At 38.4% G+C, this 12880-nt stretch overlaps 1 protein-coding gene across 2 annotated transcripts in view; it reads left to right on the top strand.

Annotated features, from left to right (window-relative positions):
* The window catches only part of LOC139949895 (DENN domain-containing protein 3-like), a 38257-nt gene that overhangs the window by 5652 nt on the left and 19725 nt on the right, over nt 1-12880 (top strand). Inside the window, exons 3-10 of one of the 2 annotated variants that reach the window (XM_071948463.1) lie at nt 1332-1443; nt 2956-3232; nt 4472-4596; nt 6140-6270; nt 7422-7530; nt 8242-8445; nt 8767-8907; nt 9738-9844. In XM_071948463.1, the coding sequence (XP_071804564.1) occupies nt 1332-1443; nt 2956-3232; nt 4472-4596; nt 6140-6270; nt 7422-7530; nt 8242-8445; nt 8767-8907; nt 9738-9844 (1206 nt within the window). Of the gene's footprint in view, nt 1-1331; nt 1444-2955; nt 3233-4471; nt 4597-6136; nt 6271-7421; nt 7531-8241; nt 8446-8766; nt 8908-9737; nt 9845-12880 lie in introns of both variants that reach the window. The other variant, XM_071948462.1, reaches the window with a different exon arrangement.

Here is a 12880-nt window from a genome sequence, read left to right as displayed (position 1 = left end):
TTTTTATTCATCATTGACACAGCCGTTGAATAATTGATGTATTTAAACATTTACTTTACTGCTGCATCGGTTGTTTTCAAACTGTTGTTCATAAAGTAGATTTAACTGTTGTTCATTAAGTGGATTTAAAGGAAAAGCGTACTGTGATTGTGGATGTGGTGCACACAAAATAAACCATTGATTTCAATCAACCAGCTATTACGAAATAACATACAATTGCGAGTCACGGGTCTTGTTCAGTTGTTTGCATTGTGCAACAAGTGGTTCATTTTATCCCATGACAGTTTAATCTGGTTTCATTTTGTCACTTGACAGTTTGATCTGGTGGTGCAATTTTATGGAACTGCTTTCAAGTGCAGAATCATTTCTTTCCTACAGAGTCCAAGTTTTCAAGTGCAGAATCATTTCCTTCCTACAGAGTCCATGTTTGCAGACTGTGGAGCATGTTTACTTTTTAAAATGATTGTTGTGTTGAAATCTTTCTCAATCTGCTACCATTTTCATAAAGCCCTTTGTACACTTTAATGTATACTTGGTACTTTGAGACATTGATGTAGGAAATCTAGCTGTAACCATGGTAACCGTAGCTCTTGCAGCCTAATATTTTACTTGATTGACAGAAACAAATAATGGTTTAACAAACGACAGTCTGTGGCCCTTTTTTAACCATGGATTCGGCTTGGGCTCATTAAGATTAGAATCCATCCGTGGTTTAGAAAACAAGGTGCTTTCCTTACAGTGGCTTTGATCAGGTGTACAGACCCTAACCTTTGAAGCTAAATCTAAAGCCATGATTTGGAAAAGGCCTTCTTATTGAAGCTTGCTTGACAGATTTGTCAGAGTTAGTGTAAACTATGGAATGTAACCTGAACTCAGATAAAGGAAATAAATTAAGGAGCCACTTCCTTTTTAGTTGCAACAGAAAGTCGAGGCCTATATTAAGGAAGTGAATAAAAGGATCAATTACCCTCAAACAAACAAACAAACAAACAAAAAAAAGTAAAAAAAACTTGTATTGATGGGAAACAATGAGTCTTAGACCAAAGGACAGTGCTGAAAGCGAACTTTTTGATTCTCACTGGCTAGGCATTTTACAGTGCACTTTTATAAGATTCCTGTCTGGCTTACTCCTTAAATCCATCAGTCTCCTTATACATTTAGGATTGGTCTATGCACAGTTTACCAAGCTACATTACCCAACTCTCTCACTGAGACATGAATGTCTTATATTTTCTCATCCAATCACCTCGCCTCCTTCCTTGAGGGTCCTCCATCCCTGTAAGATTCATGTCTTACCCTCATAACTTCTTATCTATCTTTCCTTATTATAGGATGAGTATGGTTGATGCAAGGTTAACCAAGCTACCAAACTCTCTGATTGAGATGTGTGTTTTGGTAGGTTTGGACCAAGACACTGGTGTCCGATGTGCAAGACATGCTCAGGTATTTATACAAAGTTTAAAGCCATTATACACTTTCGGAACAGACAAAAAAAAAGTTCACAGATTTACAAATAACTTACAGGGTTTACAGAAGGTAATGGTAAAAGACTTCTCTTGAAATATTATTCCATTAAATGCTTTACTTTTTGAGAAAACACTAAAACAATTATCAATTCTCGACATCGAGAATTACGGATTTATAGTAAACACATGTCATGACACGGCGAAACGTGCGGAAACATGGGTGGGTTTTCCCGACTCCGATGACCGATTGAGCCTAAATTTTCACAGGTTTGTTATTTTATATATAAGTTTGTGATACACGAAGTGTGGGCCTTGGACAACACTGCTTACCGAAAGTGTCCACTGGCTTTAAACCAGGATTGGGTTTAGTTTTGCCTAAAAAAAGTTGTGTACACAAAGTCATCAAAATTATGTGGGATTTGAGTCATTGCATGGTGGGTTATCAATGATTATTTGGTTTGCGGTCTCACCATTGTGTATCTACTGTATTTTGCTGAGAAGATTTGAGAACCTGTCTTGCTATGTTCTACTAACACTGACTAACAATGAAGTAGATTCTTTTGGAATTTGGGAGACTTCTCTACTTCTGCTGTGTTGACTTTAGGAATACGGGAGACTTCTCAGTTTTTTCAGAACATAATCTACCCTATAATAGATGTTAAATTTGTATCGGGGATAAAGAATATTAATTTTTGGTTTTTACCCATACTGATAATCTACCCTGCAAGTAAATACACATGGTAGTGCCTTAAACCAAGTATAATTGTTTGTTTTCCGTCTACCAAACCTGACATTATCACAATTTCCTTGTACAGGTTTCAGAGGCAGCCAGCTGGTCAAGTTTCTTCGGTTTACCGCTTGATCCTCAAACCTTAGCAGTCATCAATAAATCAAGATGCTTACTTCCCTAACGGAATTAACACAATTTGTTTCCTCTCTATCTACCAAACATGGTATTATTACAATCTATGTGTAACTTTTATAGGTTTCCGAGGCAGCCAGCTGGTCAAGTTTCTTCAGTTTACCACTTGACCCTCAAATCTTAGCGGTCATCAACAATCAAGATGCTTACTTCCCTAACGGAATTAACACAATTTGTTTCCTCTCTATCTACCAAACATGGTATTATTACAATCTATGTGTAACTTTTATAGGTTTCCGAGGCAGCCAGCTGGTCAAGTTTCTTCAGTTTACCGCTTGACCCTCAAATCTTAGCGGTCATCAACAATCAAGATGCTTACTTCCCTAGCGGAATTAACACAATTTGTTTCCTCTCTATCTACCAAACATGGTATTATTACAATCTATGTGTAACTTTTATAGGTTTCCGAGGCAGCCAGCTGGTCAAGTTTCTTCAGTTTACCGCTTGACCCTCAAATCTTAGCGGTCATCAACAATCAAGATGCTTACTTCCCTAACAGAATTAACACAATTTGTTTCTCTATCTACCAAACATGGTATTATTACAATCTATGTGTAACTTTTATAGGTTTCCGAGGCAGCCAGCTGGTCAAGTTTCTTCAGTTTACCACTTGACCCTCAAATCTTAGCAGTCATCAACAATCAAGACGCTTACTTCCCTAATGCTAAGATGACCTTTGATTCCTACTTCCCGCCTGTCAACGCCAAGGCATCTACAAAAACACCACATAAAGCTCCACCATTGAAGCGTGGGGCATCTCGCCGATTGTCAACGAAGCCAAGACCTGTTGCATTCCCACATAATCAGGAGATGATTGCATCCTTGCCTACTCTCTGTTTCCCAAGTAAGTTTTCTTCGATAGATGTTTTTGTTTTTTTGCATCGTGGATAAGGAATATTGTTTTTACCCTTTCACCAATGTGTACAGAAGGCCAGTCCTTCTCTGGGTGTCTCCCCATTCAAACTGAATTGTATTGTTATTTATGTATGATGCATTTTGTATTGACCATTATTCATTATGTGTGAATGTATGAGTTAAAATAAAACAAACAAACAAACTAACACCCCCAACAACCCAACACACTTTCCCTGAGTGATTTCCCCTTAGCTTTTGTTCACAGACCTCATGATTGTACTTAAAATTCAGCGAATGCATTTAATGGTGGAACAGCTTTTTGATCTTGGTATTGTATTCTGTCATCTTGGCCATGTTGGCATTAAACCAGCCTGTCTGCCAGGTAATCTTTTACTTTAACCCTTTGTACAATGCTTATTGCGGTAACACCATGTGTATTCAAATCCCTGCTCAAAACCTATTTATTCAATTAGATCTCTGTTGTTTTCTGCCGCTTTCTGTGTGTATATGCTTATCTTTAATTATGTTAATTTGTAATATTGTTTTTTTCTCGTAAAGCGCTTCGAGGCTTTTTGTGTGAAGCGCTTTATAAAAACTGTGTATTATTATTATTATTATTATTATTATTTTTTATTATTATGATTTGGTGTTACTGCAAACTAAAACACTGATTTATGCAATGCCTAAAAACCCTTTCGTACTTCCAGCAGCCACAACAATCTTGGTGTCTATTATCTGTTCTTGCACACGCTTGTAACTGCAGTGCAATGTTTATTGCAGTAACACCATGTGTATATTTTGATGTTACCACAAACTGAATAAATAGTAATTTGTTGCCTAAGTACATGTATGCAATGCCTCAAACCCTTTTAAGGTATACCCTTTTTATTTCCAGTGTCATAGATAAATCTGTCTGCGTGAGATTATGTCCCCCATATTAACACGGGCTGGAGGTGGATGATTCAAAAGAGGGCGCTATTACAAGAAGTTTGTACACGGTTTGCCGTTTGGGGGATCTCCAAGGAGACAGAATCACTTGCCACAATGGGCAACCCCATCAAGTTTGGTTTTGATTATCTATTGTTGCACCACACCTACACGCCCATGTACATGTACAGATGGTACAACCACAGTGTGTTAACATTCACTCAGTGAAATCTGCACTTATAGACAGAACAGCAGGATTAAACTTTTCATAATTTCTTCTTTAATTGTTTTTTTTTCCCAGGTGAAGCGTTCTTACAGCAGAGCAAACCTCCAGAAACCTTCCAATATCTTGTACTAACCAGTATTAGTGGCAGTCGTTCCTACGCTACATGCTTAACATTCCATCGGCAATACCTACTCAACATAGTAAGATACATTCTATTCTTCATTCATATTGTACTGTAGCCGCAGGCTTGATACTTAACAACATTGAAGGCAAATAAATGCGTCCATGCCCCATGGGTGGATTTCACAAAGAGTTAAGACTAGTCTGATCTCGAGTTAGGATGACGTACACGTCCTAATTTAGTACTAGCCTAATCTATCTCCCAGGACTAGTCCAACATGTAACTCTTTGCGAAATCGACACCTGGTCATTGCCTTGGTGCCATTGAAGTGCTCCATTAGAAATGTACAATATCCTCTTTGAGGGTGCCCTTTACCTAAAATAAAGTGCCTTGGTGCCCTTGCCCTTTCAAAAATGAAGCATTTACACCTGTAGCCGAGTGTAGCCAGTAGCCCTTGACCATCAGATCAACAGGTGCCTATTAGTCAACTATAATTGATTGAAAACCGTCTCATTGTTTAAACCAATCAGTCTTCACACATCAGGTGTCTTCATTTTACCTTGACAGTTTTATAACTTTTGATTATTTAGAATATGAGTTTAAATACATCAACCTTGTTCCCATGTGTGTGTCAATCTTATAATGTCGTACAATCGCTCCAACGCTTTCAACAAGCGTGTGAAATAGTATTCATTTTGGGAAGCCAATCACCATTGATTTTATGTTCAAGGGAAGGTACTTGTTTGGTAATTACTCAAAACAATAATTATCATAAAAACTTACTTGGTAACGAGTAATGGAGAGCTGTTGAAAGTATAAAACATTGTGAGAAACGGCTTTCTCTAATGTAGCAAAGATTTTGAGAAAGAGGTAATTTCTCACTCAAATAATAAAAAGACTTCTAGCCAGAAGTCTTTTATTCCTATCTGAAAGCACACAAATTCGTTCAACAAGGGTGTTTTTTCTTTAATAATTTTCTCGCAACTTTGATGACCAATTGAGCCCAAATTCTCACAGGCCTGTTATTTTATGCATATGTTGAGATACACCAAGTGAGAAGACTGGTATTTGACAATTACCAAATGTGTACCTTCGGTAAAGGGACACCCCCTTTTTTAAGATCATTTCTGGGTAAATTTCGGGTGTTGTTTCCAATTCAATATTTAAAAGGTATCTAGGTACATTTATGAATGTAAATATAACAATGTCCTATCTCGACATCTTCTTTACACTATCACCCTGTTATATGACAAATCAGTTAAAATGTATCTCTGTACTTGCTTTTCTTAATATTTTATCTTTCAAGTTGGGCTGTTTTGCCCAAGGGCCAAAGAATGGATGTACGTTTACATGTACATAATAATTATAACAATAATGGCTTCTTACATGTGTATATATCGCGCTCAGGTTCGTCATGCAGTGACGCTCATGGCGCTCCAACATTACTACCCCTGGTCACTGGGCCTTAAATCATTCCTTAAACCATCTCAGCTCCCTGGGGAGTATACAGCCTTGTGCAACAAATGCGCTACTCGGCTATATATATTACATATTTAAGTTTGTTATTTCTAAACTCAGGAATGGATTTTTTTTTTTTATCCATGTCTGTTTTTTTTTAGCAGACCAAAGATGGTAAGCTTGAACTTCAAGTTGATTCCAGTGATTCCTCATCAGTCAAGTGTTGGGTTCCTACTTGTATCTGTGTCATTTCTTCACAGCCTTACTTCCTTGTCATGAAGCAATGTTTATCAACGTAAGTCAACGATTCATCTTACTCTGCTTAAACAATCCAAGTTGAATATGTTGAAATGTGTACCTTTGTTAAAGGCAGTAGACACTATTGGTAATTACTCAAAATAATTATAAGCATAAAATCTTTCTTGAGGACGAGTAATGGGGAGAGGTTGATTGTATAAAACATTGTGAGAAACGGCTCCTTCTGAAGTGACATAGTTTTCGAGAGAAATGTAATTTTCCACGAATTTGATTTTGAGAGCTCAGATTTAGAACTTGAGGTCTCAAAATCAACCATCTAAACGCACACAACTTCCTGTGACTAGGGTGTTTTTTCCTTTCATTATTGTCTCGCAAGTTCGATGACCGATTGAGCTCAAATTTTCACAGGTTTGTTATTTTATGCATATGTTGAGATACATCAACTGTGAGGGCTAGTCTTTGACAATTACCAATAGTGTCCACTGCCTTTAAGTGTATCAAGAGAAACTGACTGGGTAAATTTTAAATGATTTGGGGTTGAACAAAGAACAGTTTACCAGAGTGGGACTCGAACCAACAATCTCCAGTTGTGCCGTCGCTCTACCAACTGAGCTATTTAGCCCTATTTTGGCGTCTCCCTATTTTGTCAATATCTTTGTTAGGGGATGATATCAGAAAAAAAAATTTGCATCCCCTTAAGGTGATCCCCTGGCTGCCACTTCCCTGGTTGTATCGTAATTTGGGTGTGATCCCTGGCTACACGGCAGTTAACAGTTTTATGGCTTCTGACTGGCACCCCCGATCAAAGATTTTGACAAAATAGGGACATCGCCAACATAGGGCTAGATAGCTGAGTTGATAGAGCGCTGGCACGAGGTCGTTGGTTCGAATCCCAATCTAATGAACTCTTTGTTCAACCCAAAAAATCATTTAACAATTTACCTTGTCAGTTTCCCTTGTGGTTTATATTGATATCTGAAACAAACATTTGCAACCCCTTTTTAAGGTGATCCCCTGGCTGCCGCTTCCCAGGTTGTATCGTAGTTTGGGTGTGATCCCTGGCTACACAGCAGCTAAGGGTTGTATGGCTTCTGACTGGCAGCCTTTACACTTTACATTCATTTACTTTTTTCAAAGAAGCAAATATCCTGCCTGGGTTTAATAAGATTTGCTTGTTTTGGTTTCCAGCTTAATACCAAGCCTTAATGAGGAGAGAAGCGAGATGCTAAAGAGCTTAAAATACTTCACAATCCAAATGACAATGATTCCTACACCACCAGCAGGTTCATTATGTGTGGTAAGTTAGTTACTCTTAATCAATGCTAAGAAATTAATGAGTATTATTACATTCATTCAATAATTCAATTAATAACCCATTTGCACTGTTTCTCATGTTTGCCTTTTTTCTGAGTCACCTCATGACCGTGTAAGCCTGTTAAATAGCTGGGTTGCCTAAGTAAAGGGTGCGTTCGTTTAGCTTCCCTGGGTCTACCCCGAGTTGCTCACTCAGGTGAGCCCCTGACAAGAGCTAAACAAACGATCACACTCGCCCTTTCATGGTGACGGCATGTACCTCAGGTCACCCACTCCACAAGCATGGCACTGGGGGCTGACCCGGGTGAGCCCCGTCAAAGCTATTTGAATGTACAGGGGCAGACCGGTGGGAACCCAGGGAAGCTAAATGAACGCACCCAAAATGTCCACTTCACTTTATAGCACACCTAAACTGTATTGTACATGCACTGTTACACACCTACTGTGCAGTGTGCAACACACAACCTACACTGTATACACTTTAATTCAATTCAATTCAATTTTTTAACACTTGTTACACAGTATAAAATGCACTAAACTGTATAACACACAAGGACTTTGACTCCCATAATGGCACTACCAAGATCATTGTGATGATGAAGTCGCGTAAATTGTTAAGTATTTACCACACTGTGATCTTTTTGACAAATTTCCCATTGTTGATTAACTTCAAATTTTTGTGATTACAATTTAGTCGTTTTGCCTGGGTGAAAATCAGCGTCCAATCACAGTACATCCCCCTGACAACCCAGAGAAGCAATGCGTTGACATTCCTCTGAATCTACCATTTCTGCGTTTTAGTCTGGATGATATCCTGGAGATAGTGACTTGCCTCCTGACCCAACAGAGACTAGTCTTTCTTTCTGAAGACTACGCTCTTCTTACTCCCATCGTTGAGGTAAGACTTTATTTAAAGGAACATTACAGAATTGGTAAGTTAAAAAAACCATCTTAGATCACAGATTTACATAAAACTTACAGGGTCTAATATTACTCTATGGTCTAATGATGATGATAGTAGAAAATATCCCTTGAAATATTTCTGTCAAAAATGTCATATGATGAGAATAGATGAAACTATCTACCCTTTTGAATTTTATTGCTTATGGAGTGTTCCATTTATTTATTTTTATTTTTTATTTTTTTTTTTTTTTTTTGGGGGGGGGGGAATTGTTGTCATGCAAAATTTACTCCATTTCTGTGTTTGTTCTCCATGCAGTGCTTCCTTCTCTTCATCTTGCCCTTCAAGTGGCCATTTGTCTATGTTCCCGTCGTCTCCTCATCGCTTCTTGATCTCCTAGAAGCTCCTGGATGTTTCATCATGGGATGCAACTCAGTCCATCGACAAAGAATATCACAGGTACAACTTAACGTCACAAAAAAAATTGACAAAATATATATTTTAAGCTGCCAACAAGTGTGTAAAGGCCCGTTTATAGTCGGTCGAGCAATTGTCGTGAAAGGAAATCTTGCGCAAGATCCTAAGACTGAGGCCTAATAACTGTGTCTTTTTATGATCGTGCATCAAGATTTTCATCATGCGACCATCGAGCGACCAACTATAACTCAGCCTTAAGTGGCTTCATATTTTACATACATATATACATACACTGTATAGTTGAATTTGGGCGCTTGTTCTGTAAGCAAAGAAAATCAAACAAAAATTTTCGCCGGCGAGCAGAGCCATAAAATTAGGCCAAAGCGAGCTCAGCTCAGTGGTGTATAGAGTCATAAGTACATCTTCTAATGGAAATGGTTATTGTCCCCTTATCAGTGGTGTGATTTTTCAGGATTACAGAATTTTCTCAAAATCTTCTTGTGCAGCAAACCTATCACTGATGGACGGGAAGAAGAAATAGTCACAGTTGTTTGTGTCCAAAGTAGGTGTTGTAATTCTGGTGATGCACAGAGTCTACAAACCTACATGTACACGTCAAACATCCGAGACATACATGTACACAGGGTCTAAAACATAGTGGAATATGTGGCCATTTTTAGCAATTATCACATACTCTAACTCCATAGCTTTATACACTCCTTGAAAACAAGTTGATTTAAATTAGTTTACTCATTCCTATACTTACCAAAACTGATTATATTTTGTAGATAGAGGGGCTAGTTATGGTTGAAACAAGTTGATATGAATTAATTTACTCATTCTTTAAACCAAAAACTGATTATATTTTGTAGATAGAGGGCCTAGTTATGGTTGACATTGACCGGAGACAAGTTGTCAAGTGTAAGACGATAAAGATACCATCGATTCCAGAAGCAGGCGTTATCACCTTCAAGAAATTGTACGTAATTTGTTTAATTGTGGTCTAATTGGTATTATACTGCTCTAGAATTGCAAAGGTTGTGGGCTCAAATCCCACTCAAGCAAAATGTCTGTGGTTTGTTTTTGCAGAGATTGGAAAGTACTAAGTACATGTACAGTATACAGTCTTGACAGTGCTAACACACATCGCTCTAATCAACGGTACATGTACATGTATACAGTCTTGACAGTGCTAACACACATCGCTCTAATCAACGGTACATGTACAGTATACAGTCTTGACAGTGCTAACACACATCGCTCTAATCAACGGTACATGTACAGTATACAGTCTTGACAGTGCTAACACACATCGCTCTAATCAACGGTACATGTACAGTATACAGTCTTGACAGTGCTAACACACATCGCTCTAATCAACGGTACATGTACAGTATACAGTCTTGACAGTGCTAACACACATCGCTCTAATCAACGGTACATGTACAGTATACAGTCTTGACAGTGCTAACACACATCGCTCTAATCAACGGTACATGTACAGTATACAGTCTTGACAGTGCTAACACACATCGCTCTAATCAACGGTACATGTACAGTATACAGTCTTGACAGTGCTAACACACATCGCTCTAATCAACGGTACATGTACAGTATACAGTCTTGACAGTGCTAACACACATCGCTCTAATCAACGGTACATGTACATGTATACAGTCTTGACAGTGCTAACACACATCGCTCTAATCAACGGTACATGTACATGTATACAGTCTTGACAGTGCTAACACACATCGCTCTAATCAACGGTACATGTACAGTATACAGTCTTGACAGTGCTAACACACATCGCTCTAATCAACGGTACATGTACATGTATACAGTCTTGACAGTGCTAACACACATCGCTCTAATCAACGGTACATGTACATGTATACAGTCTTGACAGTGCTAACACACATCGCTCTAATCAACGGTACATGTACAGTATACAGTCTTGACAGTGCTAACACACATCGCTCTAATCAACGGTACATGTACAGTATACAGTCTTGACAGTGCTAACACACATCGCTCTAATCAACGGTACATGTACATGTATACAGTCTTGACAGTGCTAACACACATCGCTCTAATCAACGGTACATGTACATGTATACAGTCTTGACAGTGCTAACACACATCGCTCTAATCAACGGTACATGTACAGTATACAGTCTTGACAGTGCTAACACACATCGCTCTAATCAACGGTACATGTACATGTATACAGTCTTGACAGTGCTAACACACATCGCTCTAATCAACGGTACATGTACATGTATACAGTCTTGACAGTGCTAACACACATCGCTCTAATCAACGGTACATGTACAGTATACAGTCTTGACAGTGCTAACACACATCGCTCTAATCAACGGTACATGTACAGTATACAGTCTTGACAGTGCTAACACACATCGCTCTAATCAACGGTACATGTACATGTATACAGTCTTGACAGTGCTAACACACATCGCTCTAATCAACGGTACATGTACATGTATACAGTCTTGACAGTGCTAACACACATCGCTCTAATCAACGGTACATGTACATGTATACAGTCTTGACAGTGCTAACACACATCGCTCTAATCAACGGTACATGTACAGTATACAGTCTTGACAGTGCTAACACACATCGCTCTAATCAACGGTACATGTACAGTATACAGTCTTGACAGTGCTAACACACATCGCTCTAATCAACGGTACATGTACATGTATACAGTCTTGACAGTGCTAACACACATCGCTCTAATCAACGGTACATGTACATGTATACAGTCTTGACAGTGCTAACACACATCGCTCTAATCAACGGTACATGTACATGTATACAGTCTTGACAGTGCTAACACACATCGCTCTAATCAACGGTACATGTACAGTATACAGTCTTGACAGTGCTAACACACATCGCTCTAATCAACGGTACATGTACATGTATACAGTCTTGACAGTGCTAACACACATCGCTCTAATCAACGGTACATGTACAGTATACAGTCTTGACAGTGCTAACACACATCGCTCTAATCAACGGTACATGTACAGTATACAGTCTTGACAGTGCTAACACACATCGCTCTAATCAACGGTACATGTACAGTATACAGTCTTGACAGTGCTAACACACATCGCTCTAATCAACGGTACATGTACAGTATACAGTCTTGACAGTGCTAACACACATCGCTCTAATCAACGGTACATGTACAGTATATGGGTAAAACCAAAGTTTATATTCTTTATCCCTGATGCAAGTTTCCATTTATTAAATTGTTTAATTTAGTTTCCTATATTTCCCTTTATAAGGCCTACCACTCAGTGTTCAGAACAAAGACCTTTTCAAAGTGGCAGCTACTACTTCGTGGCCTTCCATGACAAAACTTGAAATTTACATTTTGAGAAAAGCAAGTGCAGCGATAAGCTGTCTTGCAATAAAAACGAGACCAAAGAGGCTGAAATAGGACATGTTACATGTATATAATAACATTTGTACATACAGTATGCCTCTGAAATTTTCCAATGGGAAAAGTGCCCTTAATTTAGCAAAAAAAAATTATCTTAAAAAAAAAAAAAAAAGTTTTTGAGTTGGGCTGTTTACGACTGTTGCTATTAAAGCCATTGGACCCTTTCGGTACAGAAAAAAAATAAAAGTTCACAGATATACAAATAATTTACAGGGTTTACAGAAGGTAATGGTGAAAGACTTCTCTTGAAATATTAGTCCATGAAATGCTTTACTTGTTGAGAAAACAGTAAAACAATATAAATTCTCGTTAGCGAGAATTACAGATTTATTTTAAACACATGTCATGACACGGCGAAACGCGCGGAAACAGGAGTGGGTTTTCCCGTTATTTTCTCCCGACTCCGATGACCGATTGAGCCTAGATTTTCACAGGTTTGTTGTTTTATATATAAGTTGTGATACACGAAGTGTGGGACTTGGACAATACTGTTTACCGAAAGTGTATAATGGCTTTAAGGCTGTTGACGCCATACGA

This window comes from Asterias amurensis, chromosome 17 (assembly GCF_032118995.1).
Source record: "Asterias amurensis chromosome 17, ASM3211899v1".
Taxonomy (NCBI): Eukaryota; Metazoa; Echinodermata; class Asteroidea; order Forcipulatida; family Asteriidae; genus Asterias; species Asterias amurensis.
The sequence above is the reverse complement of the archived record's forward strand: the minus strand, read 5'-3'. Positions and strand labels throughout refer to the sequence as shown.